The 21,763-nt window shown below is 42.5% G+C and overlaps 1 protein-coding gene across 1 annotated transcript; it reads left to right on the forward strand.

The window, feature by feature from the left end:
* Nucleotides 1-13,857: 13,857 nt before the first annotated feature.
* On the forward strand, nucleotides 13,858-19,040 carry LOC308167758 (choline/ethanolamine kinase-like). The gene is made up of 4 exons (XM_080542238.1): nucleotides 13,858-13,943; nucleotides 14,630-14,733; nucleotides 16,312-16,393; nucleotides 18,964-19,040. Exons 1-4 carry the CDS (start codon nucleotides 13,869-13,871, stop codon nucleotides 19,018-19,020), a joined length of 318 nt encoding a protein of 105 aa, XP_080398364.1. The 5' UTR covers nucleotides 13,858-13,868; the 3' UTR covers nucleotides 19,021-19,040.
* Nucleotides 19,041-21,763: the final 2,723 nt, after the last annotated feature.

Raw genomic sequence — 21,763 nt, forward strand, 5'->3', positions numbered from 1 at the left:
AACACACACACATGAACACACACACATGAACACACACACACACACACACACACACACACACACACACACACGCAAAGTAATTGGTTAGGGACCGGTTCAGAGACATGCTCTTATCTTGCTTCATTCATGTGTGGATTTTGTACTTGGTTGCACTGTGTTTTTAAGGTGTTGTTTTGTAATCAGAATTGTATTGTAAACCGGGCTCACCTGCAAAAGAGACCTTGGTCTCAGTGTGTCTCCCTGAATAACTAAAGGTTAGAAAATAAAATAAATAAATGCACATGCAAATGCCAGTGCACACACACACACACACACACACACACACACACACACACACACACACACACACACACACACACAGAGATCTTGAGAGCGATCTTGGCCTTAAATCAGCATTGAAGGTTTAGTAATCTATCGCATACTCTCTTCTGTTCAGTTTCCCTGCTGTGTGTTCTTCCTGGATAGAAGATATCCAGTAGAGATAGCAATACAAGATAAAAAATACATCCTCTGTGTTTTGTTTTGTCTTTTCATCCCCCTGCCTTTCTTGGCTAGGAATCTGGACACAAACAAACAAGATGGAAATTCAATTACTGATTGATATCAGCTATCCATGTGGTTTTTGATTACCCATTCTCTGACGCACTCACTCAAACATGAACCCAATCACTGACTTCTTAAACTCATGCAAATTGCTCCAACCTCATGATAGATCGCCTCCTGCCAGATGACTCTTATCTCCACCCTGCTTCATCTTTCATTTTGGCAATCATTCCTTGTTGTGCTTTTTGTGTGTTGTGATCATGTATCTCAGATTGAGGTCTTTACACATGACTGCATGATGATTGGTTAGCCACGGCCCAGGTGTGTCTATGAATGGCTAGTCAAGCCAAAACATTGCAATGCAATGGATTCAGTGAGTAATCCCCACTACTTTATACTAACTAGGTGGTAGTACGGATTACTCACAGAATCCATTGCATTGCAATATTTTGGCTTGACTAGCGAGTGTGTCTTTGATTTTCAACAACATTGACATTTATTTACATTTTTCAGAATAAAAGTCCCAACATTTGGTCGGTTGCTGACTTGTTCCCGCTTTCACCAGCTGCTGTCACAAATTAATTGTGGATATTAGTCTTATTACTTATTCCTGTTTATTACTGACTGACTCTGTTAGTCAAATCATTACATTTTAAATGAAGTTAAATGAACTAAGTTCTATCTACAAATGATTTGTCTGTGCAAATGTGTGAATGTCAGCTAAATAAGCTAAATGTCATCTTGCTGGTGTTAAACTATAGTCTCAATGCAGCATGTCCTAGATATGACGTATAGCAGCCTTTAATATGTTCCAGCAGAACAGAACTGACTTGAACATGTAATAACGTAGGGCAGTAAGCCACTGGCATTGACCGAGAAAAAGACCCCTTACTTTCCCGCTACTAGTCCTATGGCTAGATGGACAACTCAATAATCAACTGAACCATAATGAATGAACATTGACCCAGATAGGAAGCACTCTCTCTGTGTTTGACAGTAGAACATCTTCCCACCTACACGCCTACAATTCTTGTGCAGGTGTGAACTGGGTCATTGTGGGATTTCCACTTCAACTTGGTGACAAAGAGAAGAAAAGAGAAAAATCTCAGTTTGTGTAGTTTTGTTATGTGTAGTCACAATTATGACAGCATTATGCAACCCAAATTGATTCCCACAGAACAGAGGTGCTAGCAGTAACACACACCAAAAACAACATGTTCTCAACATGTAATCTCTAGGCTTTTTAAACCAAACATGGGTTTAGAGTCATTACGGGGACAGATTACTCAAAAGAACATCCACAGAGGATGCCGACTGTCACCTCTCACTAATAGATGAATCTCCATATATTTGTGTATTTATATCAAAGTCACGGAAATAATTTGAAGGCTTCGGGATAAATTGGGAATCATCTTATGGTCACAAGGATGACATAACTCTTGGGACCTGTTTTTTCAGACCGTCAAATTGTTTATACATCCTAAGACTTATTACTCAGAGCCTTCCCCACAGGGCTTTGTATCTAAATCATGTGCTCTGGTTGTCATGAGTATGGAACATTCTATGAATAAACCCATAGTTATGGTGCACATGGTTGTTGCACTTAATTTGGAACTTATTATTTAGCTTTATTAACAACCAACCAATAAAAGAATAGCTCACCAAATAATGCTCATGGTGTGGCCTCTGTATTTGGTGCTTGTTCTACATGCGATTTATTACAATTTCATGTCGGCCATCTTTTGGTGTACTAGCCACATTTCCATGGTCTGTTCTGCTCGTCTATGGTCTCATCAGGTGCTAGGGTCTCTGATTTCTCCCACTACTAGCTAGCTAGACGAAAGAAGCCTGACGTGTTGAAGAGGGAGAACGACAGCATAATGCTAAGTGTAGTACAGACTGTACAGACTGTGCTGAGAGAACAGTGAACAGACACTTCTCAGTAATTATACCTAAATTAAAGCTTCTACCTAGTGCTACCCTTAAATGCCCCCGTTCAAAATGCTCTCAGCCAACATGATCTCAAGGCAAGAGCAGTGGAAACGCTCTGCTTCTTCTTCTTCTTCTTCTTCTTCTCCTTCTTCTTCATCTTCTCCTTCTTCTCATTAACTAGGGCTAGTTATGTGAAAATGGTTTGGCATAGTCAGAGCTCATACTGCCTAATGTTGTCTAATTTATCTACTACATACTACATACTACACTGCTCAAAAAAATTAAGGGAACACTTAATCATCACAGTATAACACCAAGTCAATTAAACTTCTGGTATATTGATCTGTCCAGTTAGGAAGCATAAACGATTGTCAATTAATTTCACCTGTTTTTGTACAAATGAAAGCGACAACAGGTGGACAGGAGAGGCAACAGCAAGACAACCCCCAAAAAGGAAATGGTTTTGCAGGTGGTGGCCACAGACTATTTCCCTCTCCTTATCCTTCCTGACAGATTTTTCTCTAGTTTTGCATTTTGCTAGTGCCCTTGTCACTACTGGTAGCATTAGGCGGTGAGCAGGTTCACACTGAGCACGTGACAGACGCCGTCGCGAACGTTATGCTGCCTCATCATCATCATTATCCAGCATGACCAGTTTGGCGTATCAGTGAAGGTCAGGGGAGGCATATCCATGAAGTGTTCCCTTCATTTCTTTGAGTAGTGTATTTAGAGCCTGCTGTTCAGTGAAATGGAGGCAGTAAGTGGCACATTTCAACATACATACATACATACATACATACATACATACATACATACATACATACATACATAGGCACACACACACACACACACACACACACACACACACACACACACACACACTAAAAACAGCCAACTAGATTGAGGCTCTATAAAAAAAACATTCCAATAGTGAGTCCCCTTGGGAGTAAAAGTGCTTTCACTGTCTGTGAAAGGCAATGCTATTACCCAAGACTGCTACCAATTCTGCATGGGTTAATAATACCTACTGGAAGAATACAGTATGAGAGGGTCACAGAAACCCAGATCAAAATATAAACATCCTGTCTGTTTGAACATCCTGCCACAACACACAAAGTGTTCCGGTAGCCTCTGTGTTTACTGTGCTGGGTCATGTGTTTGACCGTAACTCTCCACTGTGTAGTCATAAGCCTTAATAACCAATCGATAATTTATGTTTACTGATTAACCACTTAGTTGTAGTTTCCTCTCTCAGCAAACAGTGTGATTGGCCCATGGCAAATGTTTTTGTGGGAGAACCATGTCCTCCACGTGCTGGTGTTGATGTGTGTGGTATTGCTGGGAAGGGCCAGTCAATATGTCATGACTTTGGCCCATGTGACTGGCCTTCTCTGTCATGGATTCATTGTTCACTCCAAGAATGGAAAATAGTTTTTGTTTCCAGAATCTTTCAAATATTTGCAAGAGAACTGAGTTTAAGAGAAGTTTGCCTTGATTTCTGTAGCACTTTGCTTTTATACTTGTGTTGTTACCCTGTAATGAATCTAGTGAATTTTTAAACTGTATGTAATAACTTTGCTAACTTAGCTAATATTCAGTAAAAAACTAAAATAATTCTTCTTTCTTTCTTTATCTGCGTGTGTAAAAACAAAAAGTCATGAATTCGATTCGATTTGATTGAGTCATGTAAAAAGAACACTTGCATGAGCCTCATTGTGTTATTTTCTCCTCCACTAAAACTCACTTGAGGTTCTTCACCTGCTCTGAATTGAATTGACCTGCATGCAATTTTCCAGAGTGCTTTCCAGCATCTTAATTTGGACCCTGAAACTGTTGTTCTTGTGTTTGTGCATCCAGAGGCGACATTTACATTTACATTTACATTTACATTTTTGGCATTTAGCAGACGCCTTATTCCAAAGCGACTTACAATCAATACATTTGAATACTAAGCATGTGAATCAGCAGTCCACCATTCGTTGCAGGAAGAGTACTCTAGCTCGGGCCCGGGGCCACTGATAGAAGGAAAAACCTTCTCCCAATTATCGCCTTCTACTAAATTATTATTATTATTATTATTATTATTATTATTTATTTTTTAATATTTTTTTATTACTGGACAAACTGAGAAACAGTACAAGGGGGGCAATAGAAGTTCTTAGGGACACAGTAGAGGGGAAAGCGGGTGTCTTTAGGAGACGTAGTGGTGAGGGTTAGAAGATGTCTCAGGAGGAGCAGTTAAGATGTAACCTGAAGAGATGGGTCTTCAGTCTACGACGGAAGATGGGTAGTGACTCTGCCGTTCTGACAGCCGTGGGGAGCTCATTCCACCAGCGTGCCGCTCAAGTAGAAGTCCATCAATGCGCATGTTGCTAATGTTCTTCTGTGGTGTTTTATCATCACCTAGCCTGGCAGGTTTATGTCAGCATTTTGAATAGTTTTTGCGTTCTCTTGTGGACAGAGATTTTTTCTTGAGAACGAAGGAGGAAAAACCCTGTCTTTAAAAATACCTGTGTATGTGTCGACGGGGCCTGAAAGACCCTGGGTTAAGCATTAATTTCTTCTCATCTTTACCTAAAGGAGTCTCTTGTCAATAGTTAGCAAGGTTCAACACGAGAGTCAGGAGTTTGTTATTATGAGAAGAGAGTAGAGTAAAAGTGAAAGCATTAAGTACTTCCTGAAAGAATCTCCTGGTCAGCAGGAAAAAAGGCTGATAAACAATGAGTCAATGAATAAACAACAATTAGTCCACATAGTTTTTATATAAATTATGGAGTGGTCAATCTAGTGCCTTCTTTCCACACCGAGTCCCATTACAGATAAAAACAAAACAAATTCACAGCTAATTGCATCTTTAGGCACCAATCTTTGCCAAAATGCAAGCTGATATATCGTTTTTGCATTATCTTGCATAAAACCCTTTTTGATTGTTTGGTTAGTTTAGTTTCTATTAAGCATACAAAATAAAAATTCTAAGGGCTCTGGGTGGTTTATGGTTGGAGTGTGTGGACATGCGAGACTGCATGTGTGTGCGTGTGTGTGTGTGTGTGTGCATGCGTGTGGGTGTGCGTGTATGTGTGAATAAGTGTGTGTGCATGTCTGAGTGTGCTGGCACGTGTATGTCCATGGGTGTGTATTTCACAGGAGTGACTTATTCCACATGACAAATCTTCTGATTGGATAATGGACCATTGAGTTAGTGTATATTTAACCCCCCCCCCCCCCCCCCCCCCCGCGGCCATCCATGGGAGGTATTTGATGATAACCTATAAAGGTTGACCTGACAGGTGAGGGGAGCACATGACAGACAGATGAGTGAAACTGTCCTGGCAGAGAAGGCAAGGCATGGCACGTGGCACCTCTGCAAACTCTTTGTGCTGGACATGAGAGAGAGAGAGAAGAGAAGGAGAGAGAGAGAGAGATGTATGTCACTCATTGTGCAGACAAAGTCAATACACAACTGAGTACCCATTACTGGACATTCACCATCTCTCTTGCTGTTGAACAAACATCCATACCAAGCGCCTAATCACCCAGGGATTGGCTGGTGTCTGCATCACAAGAGGAGACAGACTCTCTGCTGAGTAAACATGGACACACACGCACACGCACGCACGCACGCACGCACGCACGCACGCACGCATACCCCGGAACCACGGGCTCTGCGCCAGAGCGAACCCCGGGCGAACCCCTAGCAACTAAAGGCCAAGCGGGCGTGTCCCTCCGATGGAGGGACCCTTGGTTATTCCTTATTCATTATTAATTAGTCGAAGTTGGACCCCACAGCAGTGCCGTCTTCCAGAGTGGGCAGTGCCCCTCTTCAGTAGCAATAAATATGCCGAGATTGATAAAGAAACCTACTGTCTCCTCGTCTCTCTAGCTTGTGTGTGCAAATTCCCCTGGTCATAGTGAGAGGGATACCACAAAACACACACAAACCAAACAATAAGTGATATATAGCTACAACCTCAAGCATTTGAATTGACTTTGTCTCAATGACTTATCAAGACACATCAGTACATTGGGATCTCAAAGCAACAGTCTGTCCTCACCGTTATCCAACCTCCAACCATCTCCCCTGCAACACAAGGAATACAGACATTCCACTCCCAGTGTCCACTTTCCCACAACTGTCTCAGTGAGGTATGTGGGCAGTGGATTGAAAGCCAAATATGGCCCAGAGCTCTGTTCATTCTACAACACTGTCTCACTGTGTTGGCTGTAAACACCCTGGGAGGCAGGGGAGCATGGGAAAGGTAGAGGAGCGCTCTGTCACGTAGTGAGAGTAGCAGGGGGGTTTCCCTGGTGGCAGCCATGACTTGGCATGTTGGGTGTTTTTTGGAGAAAAAAACCAACCTGTTGTGTTGTTTTGTGTTTACCAGGGGAGATCCTTAGTTTGGCTCTCAATAACAACAAGTGGCTTTTAAAGATGTGACGTGTGATAAATGACATGTCATAACCTCCAATATGTCATACACATCCGCTTACCTTGTCCCGTTATGTACAAGAGTTCTTGCGCATCGATCAAGGAGACCTCATCCATGAGGTCATGTGTTTTCAGTAAACATGATGCTGACGTCACTCGAAGCATCAACAGTTGATGTATTGCTAAATATGCTCTTGCTAAATATGCTCTTGATAACGATATCAGAATCTGTTACATTGTATCCATAGGATGTGATACTTTGAATTGTCAAGTGAAGTATGCAGTATCATTCAAGCTGCATGAAAATGCAATGTGAGCTCCTCTTCCTTCCTGACGTGAACTTTGTTTTTCTACTGTAGCGTAGAATGTGTTGGTGGTGACCAAGCTGCCGGTGGTGACTCATGGTTGTGTTTTGAAAACCCGCAGAATGATGTCATGTGTTTACCTGTCTACTGTACATAACTGCTTTTGTTTCAAAGCAGACATTTTGGCAGGGATTCACCTCGCCTCTCTCCAGCTCACGCCTCTCTCCAGCTCACGTAGATAAAAACCTTTCCTCATTCTAAAGATATATTTGCAAAGACACAACTCGTGGTGAATAATCATGATAATCATAATACAATGAAGGATGTAAAATAAAAAATAAAAAAGGAAATTGGTTAAACACTGGACACCATTAAAGAATAGTGAGTGAATGGCGTTTACCCCCACTACATTCCTGATGAAGATGATGATGAAGAAGATGATGAAGAATTGTCATCATGATCACCACCACATTCACCATCACCATCACCACCACCATCATCACCATCGCCACCACCATCATCACCCTAGCCTTTATTTAGATAGCAACCTGCAAGGCTGTGATTGTGAATGAGGAGAGACACATCATGCATATACCTTGTGGAGTTGATAGTGGTCTTATCAGGGTCAGAGAGGGCGTGGGAAAGACGTCGTGTTCCACACTGGTTGGGTCTGTTTGGGGCTCGGAGCACCTTTGTGTTGGTGAACAGCACTTTGTTCTTATCCTTGTGACGTATTTAAAGGTCTCAGAAGAATGTTGTGATGTACGCTAGTAACTTGAACACTACAGCACTGTGCATAATCAAATGTGCTCATTTTCATGGCCTGGGGTGGTCCAGTGGTCTAGCACCGCGGTCTACAGTGAGTGCACACATTATGTCCATGTCGGCAAGGGTTTGATTCCGACCCATGCCCTACTGACATACCCTCTCTCCCTTCCTCTCCTTCCTCTCCTTCCTATCCTGTCGGTCTTTACTATATCTGGGTACGAACACTTTGCTCGGCTGCCCTCGGACAGGCGGTTGAGGACCATGTTCGCAAGGACAAACAGACTGAAGCTCAGCTTCTACCCCAGGGCCATTCAGGCCCTGAACACAGCAAAGACCTAGGTTCTAGGCCCTGGACAATCTAGACAATTTGATGGCAGCTACTAGATTGAAATCAAGTGCAACACTGAAACACAACTGTGAACATTTCAAACCTGCAAACTGCGACACTTTAAATGAATGTGCAATAACACTATGTGCAATATGACAACCCTCGGGTACATAAGGTTCAGAGATAGGAAATGTTAGAATAGGTATAGCATAGCATAGAGTACAGCACAGTGTTTTATTTGTATAGTATAGTATAGTGGATAGTGTACATAGCCTTTATTTATGTAAACCAGCTCTTTTCCCTTCTTGTTTTTAGTTTTTTTTTCTTCCTAGCACCAGGGGAGCCCCCCCTCCCAAATTTCGTAGTTTGGTACCTGTACTATATCAATGACAATAAAGACCATTCATTCATTCATTCATATCTGTCTAATAAAATGAAAAATATGAGTGGGACACGTACACATGTGTAAGATGCTGTGATCTTGTGTGTGTGTGTGTGTGTGTGTGTGTGTGTGGTGTGTGTGTGTGTGTGTGTGTGTGTGTGTGGTGTGTGGTGTGTGGTGTGTGGTGTGTGTGTGTGTGTGTGTGTGTGTGTGTGTGGTGTGTGGTGTGTGGTGTGTGGTGTGTGGTGTGTGGTGTGTGGTGTGTGGTGTGTGGTGTGTGGTGTGTGGTGTGTGTGTGTGTGTGTGTGTGTGTGTGTGAGTGATCCCAGGCGTGCGTCGGCCTGCCGGTCTGTCTGCGTACATGAGTGTGGGTTGACGCAGAAGGTCAGTATGCTTATCACAGTGACCCAGAGCAGAGAGGCACAGAATGAAATGTGCTCTCCTCCCTTTCTTTCTCTCTCTCTCTCTCTCTCTCTCTCTCTCTCTCTCTCTCTCTCTCTCTCTCTCTCTCTCTCTCTCTCTCTCTCTCTCTCTCTCTTTCCCTGCGACCTTCTCACAATGTTCAACATCTCACAGCTGCAACTCACGTCTCAAAACGCACCAGGATAAAATACATGTTATTTTTCTCAGCCCAAACCAGCCTCCAGACATTACCCAAACCACTCATCATATCTCTCACCCAGACTAACACAACCAGGAAGGGAAAAATAATAATAACAAAATACTGCCAATGGCCGACTTTTTCTTGCGACAACTGATGGATAGATGATTCACTTACTTAGACAAATGTATTTGTTGTAAGTCGCTTTGGATAAAGGCGTCTGCTAAATGCCCAAAATGTAAAAGTCAATGTAAAATCATCTTTGCTGCCATAGCCACGTCTACTTAGCTCTTAGGGGTTACTGAGGCCCAGTGGGCGCTGAGTAACACATTAGTGTAAAGTGCTCTATACAAATATAATGGGACTGATTCATTGAATGATGGATTCTAAGACACTTTATGTTGAATCATCAGTTAGCTTGTGTTTCCTGGTTTAGGTTTAGCTTGATTTAATGAAAGGCCCGAATGAATATTTCAATATATTGATCATGTGCACAACGTCCTAAACAGGGAAGAGAGAGATGGTAAACTAGAGCGCAATGCAGAGGTACATTACGTAGTCTGAAAGTGCACTTCCCCATCACAGTGTCTACAGGGGGCGGCTGTGGCACAGGAGGTAGAGTCGCCGTCTAATGATCACAAGGTAGGCAGATCAGCGGTTCGACCGGCTGATCACAGGTCACATGGGCAAGACACTGAACCCTGCATGGCTGCATGGCAGCTAGCCGCCATTGGTGTTTGAATGTATGTGTGAATGGGTGAATGAGAGGCCGTTGTAAAGCGCTTTGGAGCAGCTTTGGAGCAGCTTTGGAGCAGCAAAAAAGGTGCTATATAAGTGCAGTCCATTTACCATTTACAGCACCTAACAAAGCAGGTCATTATGGCATAGGACCTACAATTACTTCTCTCTCAGCAGACTGTCTGGTCTTTTATAGTGAGCTATTATCCCTCTTAGGAAAATGATTTTAGACTATAAATAAATAAAAAATGCAAAGAACGCTTTCTCTAATGGTTCACATAGAACCACAGGTTATGCTCCCAGGAACAGAAAGGAGGAGACAGAAACATAGTCTTATTTAAAGCAGGCTGATTGGCTGTCTTGCTCTGACTGATTGAGCTGATTGGCTAGGTCAAAGCTTGACCCTTCACCTTACAGTAAACACAGTGTCACAATCTGATGTCTCCTTCAAAGCATTACAGAAGTGTAGGATACTTTATGTTATTTGGTTATTTGCTGAGAATATGTCATTCTACTACAGCATATTCTTGTTATATGATATTACAGTAATGTGAACTTAAGACTGTACAGTTCATAGCCTATACAGTAAAAGCTCCTAGTTAATGCGATACCTCGTTGATGCTGCACAAGGCCCTTTGAAGAGGCTCCCTATACCGTTTCATCGACCACACGTTCACTATGACCGCTAATGTTGGCACATGTGCTCATGAAGGGTCTGTTTCTGTGGAATGTACACTCTAAAAGGAAATCACATGTTCTTTAGATAGATAGATAGATAGATGGATAGATAGAGATCGAGCCAGCTGGAGGAGTTGTACAGTCTTATTGCGGCAGGCAGAAAAGATCTCCTATAGCACTCCTTAGTGCAGTGTGGTTGTAATGGCCTGTTGCTATAGGAGGTTCTCTGCTCTGTCATGAAGGGGATTAGAGTGAATGTTCATGATGGCCAGGAGTTTGGTCCTCATCCTCCTATCGGTCACCTCCTCCACTGTGTCCAGGGTGACACCGAGGACAGAACCAGCTTTCATAATAAGCTTGTTCAGCCTTTTGCTGTCACCTCCCTTGATGCTGCCCCCCCCCCCAGCAATATTATCCATAATGTGTTGAATACATATTGCTCTGCTAGTACAGTCACATGTCTTGGCAAAGTTGAGCTCTGTACTGTTGAGCTTGAACTGCTTGATATTCACATGAAGTATCAGGCGATCACATGATTGTTTCAGGTCTAATTCAATCAGAGTTCAGTGTTTCCTCCAGGAATTTTTACAATGGTGGCGGGTAGTGCTCGCGCGCCCGCAATTTTTTCGCGTGCACGCGCATGAAACGCGCACGCGCGCTCAAAACAACGACGTAATTTCAGCCAAAACTCGAGGATGGCCCAAAAAAATAAAATGTTTTCCTGTACTTCTCCCGTGTGTCTCTTATTGTCTGTGTCTGCATGTTTTTCCAGCATGTAATTCCGTTGTCAATAAAAACAAAAACACTGATCTGACGTTTTTTTTCACAACGTTATTACTTGTCACTTTAAGCCCAGGAGGGAGTTAGCGATTAGCGATGTTTAGCTTAGCTTAGTTTAACAGAAGTATCTTCACTTTTAACATGACTTCCCGTGGTCGTAGAGGGCTGGTCGACGGCTTAAAATGACCGTGTAGACCTGTAGACCTTATCCAGCTATAGTCTTGTGTTTCTACCCCGGGCATAGCCGGTGTTATTCACGGACAAACACTCCTGTTAGAGTGGTTCTAGTACACTGGACATAGGTAACACATAGAGAGGCTTCTCCTCTCTCTCTCTCTCCATCCTACACTACACTACACTACGCATCCTATACTACACTACACTACGCTAGCTCGCGGTGTTCGGGTGACAGCCAGGGCGCGTTCGTAAATACGCTCTGGAAATCTGATCAGCACTCACGGAATGCCTCTTGTCCAATCAAATGACTTGGTCCCTTTATGACGTTGAACCCAGTGTGCGCTCCGGGGCTCTCAGAGCGAATTTACGAACGCAGCCTCAAGTTCAATACTCGCGACACACACGGACTGGTCCAGTTTCAGCGCTTGTGGGTGTGTCTAGCGCTGTGAAGGTCTGAAAAGCGGCCTAAATCTTTTTTTTTTTTTTGGGTTGAGAAATCTGAATGGTGGCGGAGGAAATTCCATCGTGGCGGTCCGCCACGATGAAATGCATGTAGAGGAAACACTGTATATATTAATATACCCTTTTATTAATGGAGTAAAATTGCTTCTGCACTTGGCGAGTGTACTGGTAAGATAATGGTCTGGGGTGTGGCAGTAATTCTACCTTTGTAAGCTGGTACACCGTATGCTACTGGTAATGCCTAACCCTGGTCTAACTCTACCTCTGGTCTAACCCTGCCTCTGGTCTAACCCTGGTCTAACCCTGGTCTAACCCTGGTCTAACCCTGGTCTAACCCTGCCTCTGGTCTGTGTGTTTCTCTAGGGCAGGGGTGCTCACACTTTTTGGAACCAAGATCTACTTTTCAAGTAGCCAGTCTGCCAAGATCTACCAGTCTAGTTTCAACATCGCAAACGTACATGCACGTACTACAAACACACACACACACACACACACACACACACACACAGTTCCCAGCCTGCATAGTAAACTCACAATACACTTTCCCTCTCTCTGTCACACAGCCACAGGAGAAGACCATCACAAACCCTCCCTCTTTGCTATTCTCGCTCACACACATTCACACACACACACACACACACACACACACAAACACACACACACACACACACACACACACACACACACACACACACACACACACACACACACATTTGCCAGTCTGCATAGGGAGCCATAGCACAAACCCTCCCTCTCTCTCCCTCTTACACACACACACACACACACACACACACACACACACACACACACACACACACACACACACACACACACACACACACACACACACACACACACACACACACACACACACTCACTTTCTCTCACTCACACACTGACAGCCAGTCTGCAGTACCATAGCCAACTACTGATACAAAACAGGTAGTTCCCTAGTTTGAAAGGAGGAAATAAATGCATTTCTCTACCTTAGAGACCTGGGAGACCTGGCACTGGGAGGAGGCAGCTAGTTTCTAATAGTCAGGGCTGTAGGAGCTGGTTGCAAGGTGTCATCAGCCACTGTGGATCTGTCATCGAAAAGGCAATCTGCAGCCTCGAGAAACTTTTTTCACAATTTCGCCGTCTTTGAATGACTTCTTGTGTTTAACAAGAACGTGACTGACGCGATAAGAAGCTATCGTTGCAGCCGTACGTTTTCGCTCTTTTGCCACATTTCCCTTCTTCGAAATAGCCATCGTAGATTTGCTGATCAGACAGACGCATTTCCAATATCACATCGTGTAAAAAAGTCCTCCTCCCATTCTGGATGGAAGTTATACGTTATTGGTTTCTTACTTGGTCCAGCTTCCCCACTCATTTGTATAGCCTTTATTTAGTATTATATAGTAAATAGTAGAAATTGGAAGGCTAACTAGGTAATTAGTCTAGCCGGTATTTTGTATTTTGTAGTTGGTGCTGTTGACTGCGCATGCGTGGTGAACCGCGTGTTAGGTGTAGGTGAAAAGATCAGATCTCAGACTGGCTTACCTGTACGTCAATCAAGTGGCAAAAGCCATAGTGAGGATGGATGATAGGCGAAGTTTCCCCCCCCCCCCCCCCCCCCCCCCGGTTTTGTTCAATGCCATGCGATCTACCCATACTACCTTTGCGATCGACCGGTCGATCGCGATCGACGTATTGGGCACCCCTGCTCTAGGGGCTTTGACTTTGGGGACCACTTTGTGGAGTGGATGTATGACTACACCTACAACCAGTGGCCCTTCTACAAGGCCACACCAGAGAACTTCCCCAGCAGAGAGCAGCAGGTGTGTGAAACCCCAACCAGACCCACAGACAGACAGAGATGATACTCTCACACCTCCTCCTACTCACTGGCCTCCCTACTCCTTTTCCCTATTGTCACACTCCCTTGTCTCCAGTAAAACGTGTGGTACGAGAGCTTTACTCTTTTGCATGTCGTGTCTGTTAATGTCTCTCAACCTTCTATTGTGGTAGGGGTGTGATGCAATGGTTTGCAACACTGCTGTAAAGTTTGAAGGTAAAATGTAATGTTATTAGTACATATTGGTGATTCTCTGTTGCATAGTGCTCTAAATCATGATTGTTCATGACAAAGTATGACTTTGTAATGATTTCACGAACTCACTGTTATCACAATCAGATGATGGTGATCTAAACTAACACGCTCTGGTAGATTATTTCCTTGTTCAATGATATCTGGTGTGTGGCTGTAGCGAACTCTTTTACCAACTGCAGGGTTACTACAGATAGTCTGCATGGTGTCCTTCAGTGGTGGAATGTTTCATCACCATATCATGCCACTTAGTGGGAAGGTTGTGCATGTGCATGCATTTGAATGACCTAATCGACTACTGTAATACAATTGCACAGTTAGTAACTGCCATATTGGTACAAGGGGGTGGGGAATTGTTGTCTAAATGAAGTGTTTTTTGTGTTGTTTGGTTAAATCTCTCCTCACCTCTGTGTTCAGCTGCATTTCATCCGTAACTACCTGCTGGAGACAGGAGGCCACGCTGAGACCACGCCCCAGGACCAGGCACGCATAGAGGACGACATGCTGGTGGAAGCCAACAGGTATGAGATATGTACAGGTATGTACAGGTATGAGATATGTACAGGTATGTACAGGTATGACATATGTACAGGTATGAGATATGTACAGGTATGTACAGGTATGACATATGTACAGGTATGTACAGGTATGAGATATGTACAGGTATGAGATATGTACAGGTATTTTGCGAGCATATTTTCATTGATCTATACAGGTTATCTCAATGACAATCTATACAGGTTATCTCAATGACAAGAAGGCACAACAGCGGCTCTACATCCTGAGAGTCCTCAGGAAGGAACACAGCAAGCAGGAGATACTGGTGACCTTCTACCGCGGCGCAGTGGAGAGCATCCTCACCTACGGCATCTGCAACTGGTTCTCCAGCTGCACAACCGCGGAGAGAAATGCGCTACAGAGAGTCGTGAGAACAGCCCAGAAGATCACCGGCGCCCCCCTCCCCTCTCTGGAAGAGCTGTACAACACACGCTGTCTCAGGAAGGCCTCCAAGATCTCCAGAGACCCAACCCACCCTGGGTACGAACACTTTACCCGGCTGCCCTCGAAAAGGCGGTACAGGACCATGGCCGCAAGGACAAACAGACTGAAGAACAGCTTCTACCCCAGGGCCACCCAGGCCCTGAACACAGCAAAGACCTAGGTTCTGGGCCCTGGACAGTCTGGACGGATTGATGGCAGCTGCTGGACTGAAAAAATCAGGTGTAGTGCTGAGGCACAAATATGTACATTTCAAGCCTGCAAACTGCGACACTTTAAATGAATGTGCAATAACACTATGTGCAATATGACAACCCTAGTCGTCTATCTGTACAGTATAGTATAGTGGATAGTGTACATAGCCTTTATTTATGTAAACCAGCTCCTTCCCTTCTTGTGTTTTTTTTAGTTGTTTTTTCTTTCCTAGCACCAGGGGAGCCACCCCTCCTAAATTTCGTTGTTTGGTACCTGTACTATAGCAATGACAATAAAGACCATTCATTAATTCATTCATTAATTCATTCATTCATTCATTCATTCATAAACAAACACATGTTGCAAAATGATAGTGAGGCACAATACACCTAAATAAGAATGATAGCATTAGATATCTTATTATGACATAACATACAATGGCATTAGATATCTTATTATGACATAACATACAATGGCATTAGATATCTTATTATGACATAACATACAATGGCATTAGATATCTTATTATGACATAACATACAATGGCATTAGATATCTTATTATGACATAACATACAATGGCATTAGATATCTTATTATGACATAACATACAATAGCATTAGATATCTTATTATGACAAAACATACAATGGCATTAGATATCTTATTATGACATAACATACAATGGCATTAGATATCTTATTATGACATAACATACAATGGCATTAGATATCTTATTATGACATAACATACAATAGCATTTGGGGTCAGTGAAAGTACAAATGGTCTAAGAACTCTTTCAATTAATCACAATCACATGTGCTTACAGTTACACATGTGCTTACAGTTACACATGTGCTTACAGTTACACATGTGCTGTTTTGTTGGTTCTGTGTTTGTTTTGTAGGTATGCGTTGGCGTCCCACTTCCTCTGGGCTTTGTGGTCCATCATTCAGGCCAGGTTATCCAAGATTGAGTTTGGCTACATGGTAAGTAACAGACATCACTTGTAGAGAACAGAAGAGTAGTGTGTGAGTAGAGGCCCAGCAGGTTGGACTGGCAGTGAATCCAACAATGTAGCACAATGTAGCACGTTCATGCCTTCTGTGTCAGATCACAATAGACAATAGGCTGGAACATAAGATATCCCAGAATCTAAATATTCTCAATGTCTCATTGAGTGCTCTCAATGTTTTGACATTACTGTATCAACCTTGTATAACGCTGTGTATATCCTTGATGTGCTGTATGTATGCTTTCCTAAGTCCATGCAAACTTGATTAATTGTTTTAATTAACAATACCCTGAATGAAAAATGACACCTCTCTCGCACTCACTCGCTCACTCACTCGCTCACTCACTCACTCACACATACACATATATTTTTTTAAAGATGGTAAATGATTATTAATATGGTTAAGGCCATGCAAAGGTGATTCATTGTGTAACAGATTAAATTTTCTGAGTGAGGCGTGCGACCAGAAAAAAAACACACAAAAAAACCTTTCCATAAACAAAACACCAATGGCTTAAGCTCAGATCTTGCTTAGGGACGCAAATTAACATCATGTTAATGGGTCATTCCATAAATGAGAGTGCCAAAGTGGAGTCAACATTTCTAAGCGGTTTAATACAGATTTGTTTAAAAAGGGCATGGCTCTGTCTCATACACACTCAATTCAATTCAATTATACTTTATTTATCCCCGAGGGGAAATTCAGTTTGCCACGCCACTCTCTAAAAACAACACATGACAACACACCATAAAGGACAGACAACAATACTGGGCCAGCCATGTATAGTATACAAACAGTAAGATCATGATAAAAATGGGCAAAGTGATGGCTATAGCTATGATATTAAAATACTAAAAAGTAATGATGATGATTAAAATAAATAAATAAATACAGATGTGGCTACATGTGTAGCAGTCTGCTGGTTCAGGAGCCTTGACCCAGACTACTTCTTTAATTGCTGTTAAACAGTCTTAGAGCAGCCGGGATAAACCATTTTAACGACACACACACACACACACACACACACACACACACACACACGCAGCAGGCAGCAGCAGACACACAGAGCAGGGGAGAGAAGCTCAGATCTTTTTAATTAAATTCAATTTCATATTATGGATTCAAGATCCAGATATGCAAGGATATCTACTGTGTGCAAGAGATAGAGATGTCATGTTTGAGAGAGGTGTCATGTTTGAGATAGAGATGTCATGTTTGAGATAGAGGTGTCATGTTTGAGAGAGGTGTCATGTTTGAGAGAGAGATGTCATGTTTGAGATAGAGGTGTCATGTTTGAGATAGAGATGTCATGTTTGAGAGAGGTGTCATGTTTGAGATAGAGATGTCATGTTTGAGATAGAGATGTCATGTTTGAGAGAGGTGTCATGTTTGAGATAGAGGTGTCATGTTTGAGATAGAGATGTCATGTTTGAGAGAGGTGTCATGTTTGAGATAGAGATGTCATGTTTGAGATAGAGATGTCATGTTTGAGATAGAGATGTCATGTTTGAGATAGAGATGTCATGTTTGAGATAGAGGTGTCATGTTTGAGATAGAGATGTCATGTTTGAGAGAGATGTCATGTTTGAGATAGAGGTGTCATGTTTGAGATAGAGATGTCATGTTTGAGATAGAGGTGTCATGTTTGAGATAGAGATGTCATGTTTGAGAGAGGTGTCATGTTTGAGATAGATGTGTCATGTTTGAGAGAGGTGTCATGTTTGAGATAGATGTGTCATGTTTGAGATAGAGATGTCATGTTTGAGAGAGGTGTCATGTTTGAGATAGATGTGTCATGTTTGAGAGAGATGTCATGTTTGAGATAGAGATGTCATGTTTGAGAGAGATGTCATGTTTGAGATAGAGATGTCATGTTTGAGATAGAGGTGTCATGTTTGAGAGAGGTGTCATGTTTGAGATAGAGATGTCATGTTAGAGATAGATGTGTCATGTTTGAGAGAGATGTCATGTTTGAGATAGAGATGTCATGTTTGAGAGAGATGTCATGTTTGAGATAGAGATGTCATGTTTGAGATAGAGGTGTCATGTTTGAGATGGAGATGTCATGTTTGAGATAGAGGTGTCATGTTTGAGATAGAGGTGTCATGTTTGAGATAGAGATGTCATGTTTGAGAGAGATGTCATGTTTGAGATAGAGATGTCATGTTTGAGATAGAAACAGCGAACAGTGAACCACTACTAGTGTGCCCTTGAGTAAGGCACTTAGCCCTCAGTTACTCCAGGGGGAATGTCCCTGTAATTCGTAATTGTAAGTCGCTTTGGATTAAAAGCGTCTGCTAAATGGCAAAATTAATTAAATTAGATAGAGATGTCATGTTTGAGATAGAGATGTCATGTTTGAGATGGAGATGTCATGTTTGAGATACAGATGTCATGTTTGAGATAGAGATGTCATGTTTGAGAGAGGTGTCATGTTTGTGGGGTGTAGCAGAGTGCTTCTGTGACCTTGATTAAGAGCATGATGTCATGTACTTCTGCCTCAATGTTAAAACCTGTTCCTTTTAATCTCCTTAATCCCTCAGGACTACGCCCAGTGTCGGTTTGATGCGTACTTCAAGCAAAAGAAGCTGGTCTCCTAACTTCCATCTCCAGAATCCAAGGAAATGTATTGTGGCATTTTTATAAGTGCTGATCATTCTTAATTTGTTAACCTTTTTATTTGGTTATTTGCTAACAATACATAAATCGGGTATGAAGAGAGCTGATGAGATGGTTGTAGATGTTATCAACCTGGACATGCTACTGCCGAACCAAACGGTCAGGAGTTAGAGCAGTGTCTTCTGGGGGAAAAGCACTCTTCCCTAAAAGTCAGGGAAGGCTTTTCACAAATGTTTACTCGACCAAGCACGATATCTGTTAACTTGCCCATGACTAGTAGCATCCAATACTGCCCTGCCTGAGCCCAGCAACGGTGACGCGTAACTGTCATGTACTTCTGTTATGGGTCTGATGCAGAACTGCAGACCTAGTACAACTGCTTGTCCAATGTAACGGACTTATTTCCCACGTTATGTGAAACGTGAAGTTTAATTCTTACTGTATGTTTGTTACTGGTTATCTACTGGTTCCTTGTTGTTTAAAACTGATGTCAGGCTCATCTTTATTCATGTGGTTTCTAATTTAGTTATTAATAATATAGTTATTAATAATATAGTTATTCGCTTTCGTTTTCATTTCATTTTATTTGATGGATTCATCTCCTACACTTTTGACTTCATGGTCCATTTCATGTTGTTTTACCTTTTGTATATGTATGTTGTGCTCTTGTTGGTGCATGGACAGTACAGCATGGCAGAGAATTGTTAATAACTATACACAGTATGTAGGCTGGAACAGAGACAGAGAGACCTATACATTAAAAACCCAGTAAACGAGTTTCCAAAATATGACAATAAGCATATCCAAGTAATGTTTAAATTGATGGTTTGATCGAATGGGACCCCAACTCTGTAAGGCCTGTTGTCTAGGATTGTTTAGTGTCATTCTACCTCATTACACTACAATGAGGGTGTTTTTATGGTTTTTTCGCATACGATTGCATGACAAACTGTAGGAATGAAGGAATTCAATTAAATGGCTTATTTTGTTTTGTTTTTTAACAACAAAATATATGCGTATGACTCAAGAGTAGAGCAGCTTTTTATCTCTGATATCTACACAACATCGTATCCCAGCATCCTCGCCTCATGAGAGCATCTAGGCTTGTTTATGTAACCCTATGCTTCTACTTACCTCTCTTTCTTTTTTCCACTTTAGCACTTTTAATTAACCAATTGTTGAAACTGTTGAGTCTGTCTATGCTGAGAGTTTGGATGCTTTGGAAATTGGATCAGGAATGGAAAAAAAGCTGTTTGTGGCAGTGGCATTAAAACAAATAAACATTTATCGATTTCCTGAATGCAATTTATTCCTTTATCATTTATTTTATTTATTTGTAATATTTTTCAGCCATGTACAGACATGTAAGGAGAGAGTTGAGACATGTAAGGAGAGATTTGAGACATGTAAGGAGAGAGTTGAGACAAATCTCATTTACAGTAGATGCTAGTGCCTCATCACATCTTTACATGTTCTTATTACAATGGAATTCTGCTCATAACCTTCTATCCTCTTTCTGTTCCTCGTTGCAGTTTGGACTGTGAGGATTAAACATGTTGATACCTGAATATACCACATCATCATCATCATTAAACACATACCTGAATATACCACATCATTATCATCATTAAAGGTGTCCAAGGTAGGGGCATTTCGGATCGCTGTGGGGAGAGAGTTCCAGAGGGTGGGAGCTGCCACACTGAAAGCTCTGCCCCCGAAGGTCCGTAGGTTGGTGCGGGGGGTGGAGAGTAGGTCCATGGCTAGGGACCGCAGGTTCCGGGAAGGGGTGTGTTGACAGAGAAGGTCAGTGAGGTACGGGGGGCACAGGCGTAGAGGGATTTGGAGGTGAGGAGGAGGATTTTGTAGGTGATATATCCATGTGTCCTCCCAGAGGTCGTAGCGTTCCACTGCAGTGTAGATGGCTGTATTGGAGTTAGGTGACACCAGAGAGTACAGGTACCAGCCTCCCACAGCATAGATACAGCCATCACACGCCACAGCACTAAAATGCCTCCTGTGCTGTGAAGGACAGAGATGGTGGCTATTGTTGCATTCAACAATATACCATATACACCAATATACCATATACACACTCTCTTTGTAACAAACTGTGTTTTGTCTATTTGATGTGCAACAAAAATCTTTCTAACTCCATGAAGATCATACAGCACCTTAAACTCACCTTGATCAGAGGAGCTGTAGAGACCCAGGTATGGGTGAAGGGGTTATACCTAAATGAAGCCATTTTAAACTCCCAGCCCCTCTTCACCTGTTGCCTGTAGCCCCCTATATGGTAGAGGTAGTTATGTAGGACCACTGTGGTGAAACACCACTTATTAGCTGTGAAGGGGAGCTCTGTGACTGGACACCACTCTCCATTGACCTCTGACCCCTGTAGGCTGAAGAGGTGACGGGCAGCTTCTGTTTCCTGGTCATTCCAGGTGGTCAGATTCTCCTTCCTGAGGCTGCACAGCCGTGGGTCACCCTGTGACCTCAGGTGAACTAGCTCCGCCCTCTCCCTGGCATCAACACACCTGAGGCACAACAACTTGTCATTCTACAGGCTACAACATCCACATGTGTGGTTTCCATCACAGATGACTGAAGCCTGATACACACATAGATTTTCTAAATCGTAACAGATTTTTTTATCTGAGAGAGACCCCACACAAAAAAATCATGGATTGAACAGTCTTGATCGTATTGTGTGTGGTGTGCTCTGAA

The sequence above is a fragment of the Nansenia antarctica genome (assembly GCF_963989245.1).
Source record: "Nansenia antarctica genome assembly, chromosome: 11".
Taxonomy (NCBI): domain Eukaryota; kingdom Metazoa; phylum Chordata; class Actinopteri; order Argentiniformes; family Microstomatidae; genus Nansenia; species Nansenia antarctica.

Bases quoted from the DNA above. Each gene is read 5' to 3' on its own strand.
- LOC308167758 (XM_080542238.1), top strand. From the start codon at position 13,869: ATGTATGACTACACCTACAACCAGTGGCCCTTCTACAAGGCCACACCA. The intron at 13,944-14,629 runs GTGTGTGAAACC...CTCTGTGTTCAG, and splicing joins TCCCCAGCAGAGAGCAGCAG to CTGCATTTCATCCGTAACTA. The intron at 16,394-18,963 runs GTAAGTAACAGA...TTAATCCCTCAG, and splicing joins AGATTGAGTTTGGCTACATG to GACTACGCCCAGTGTCGGTT.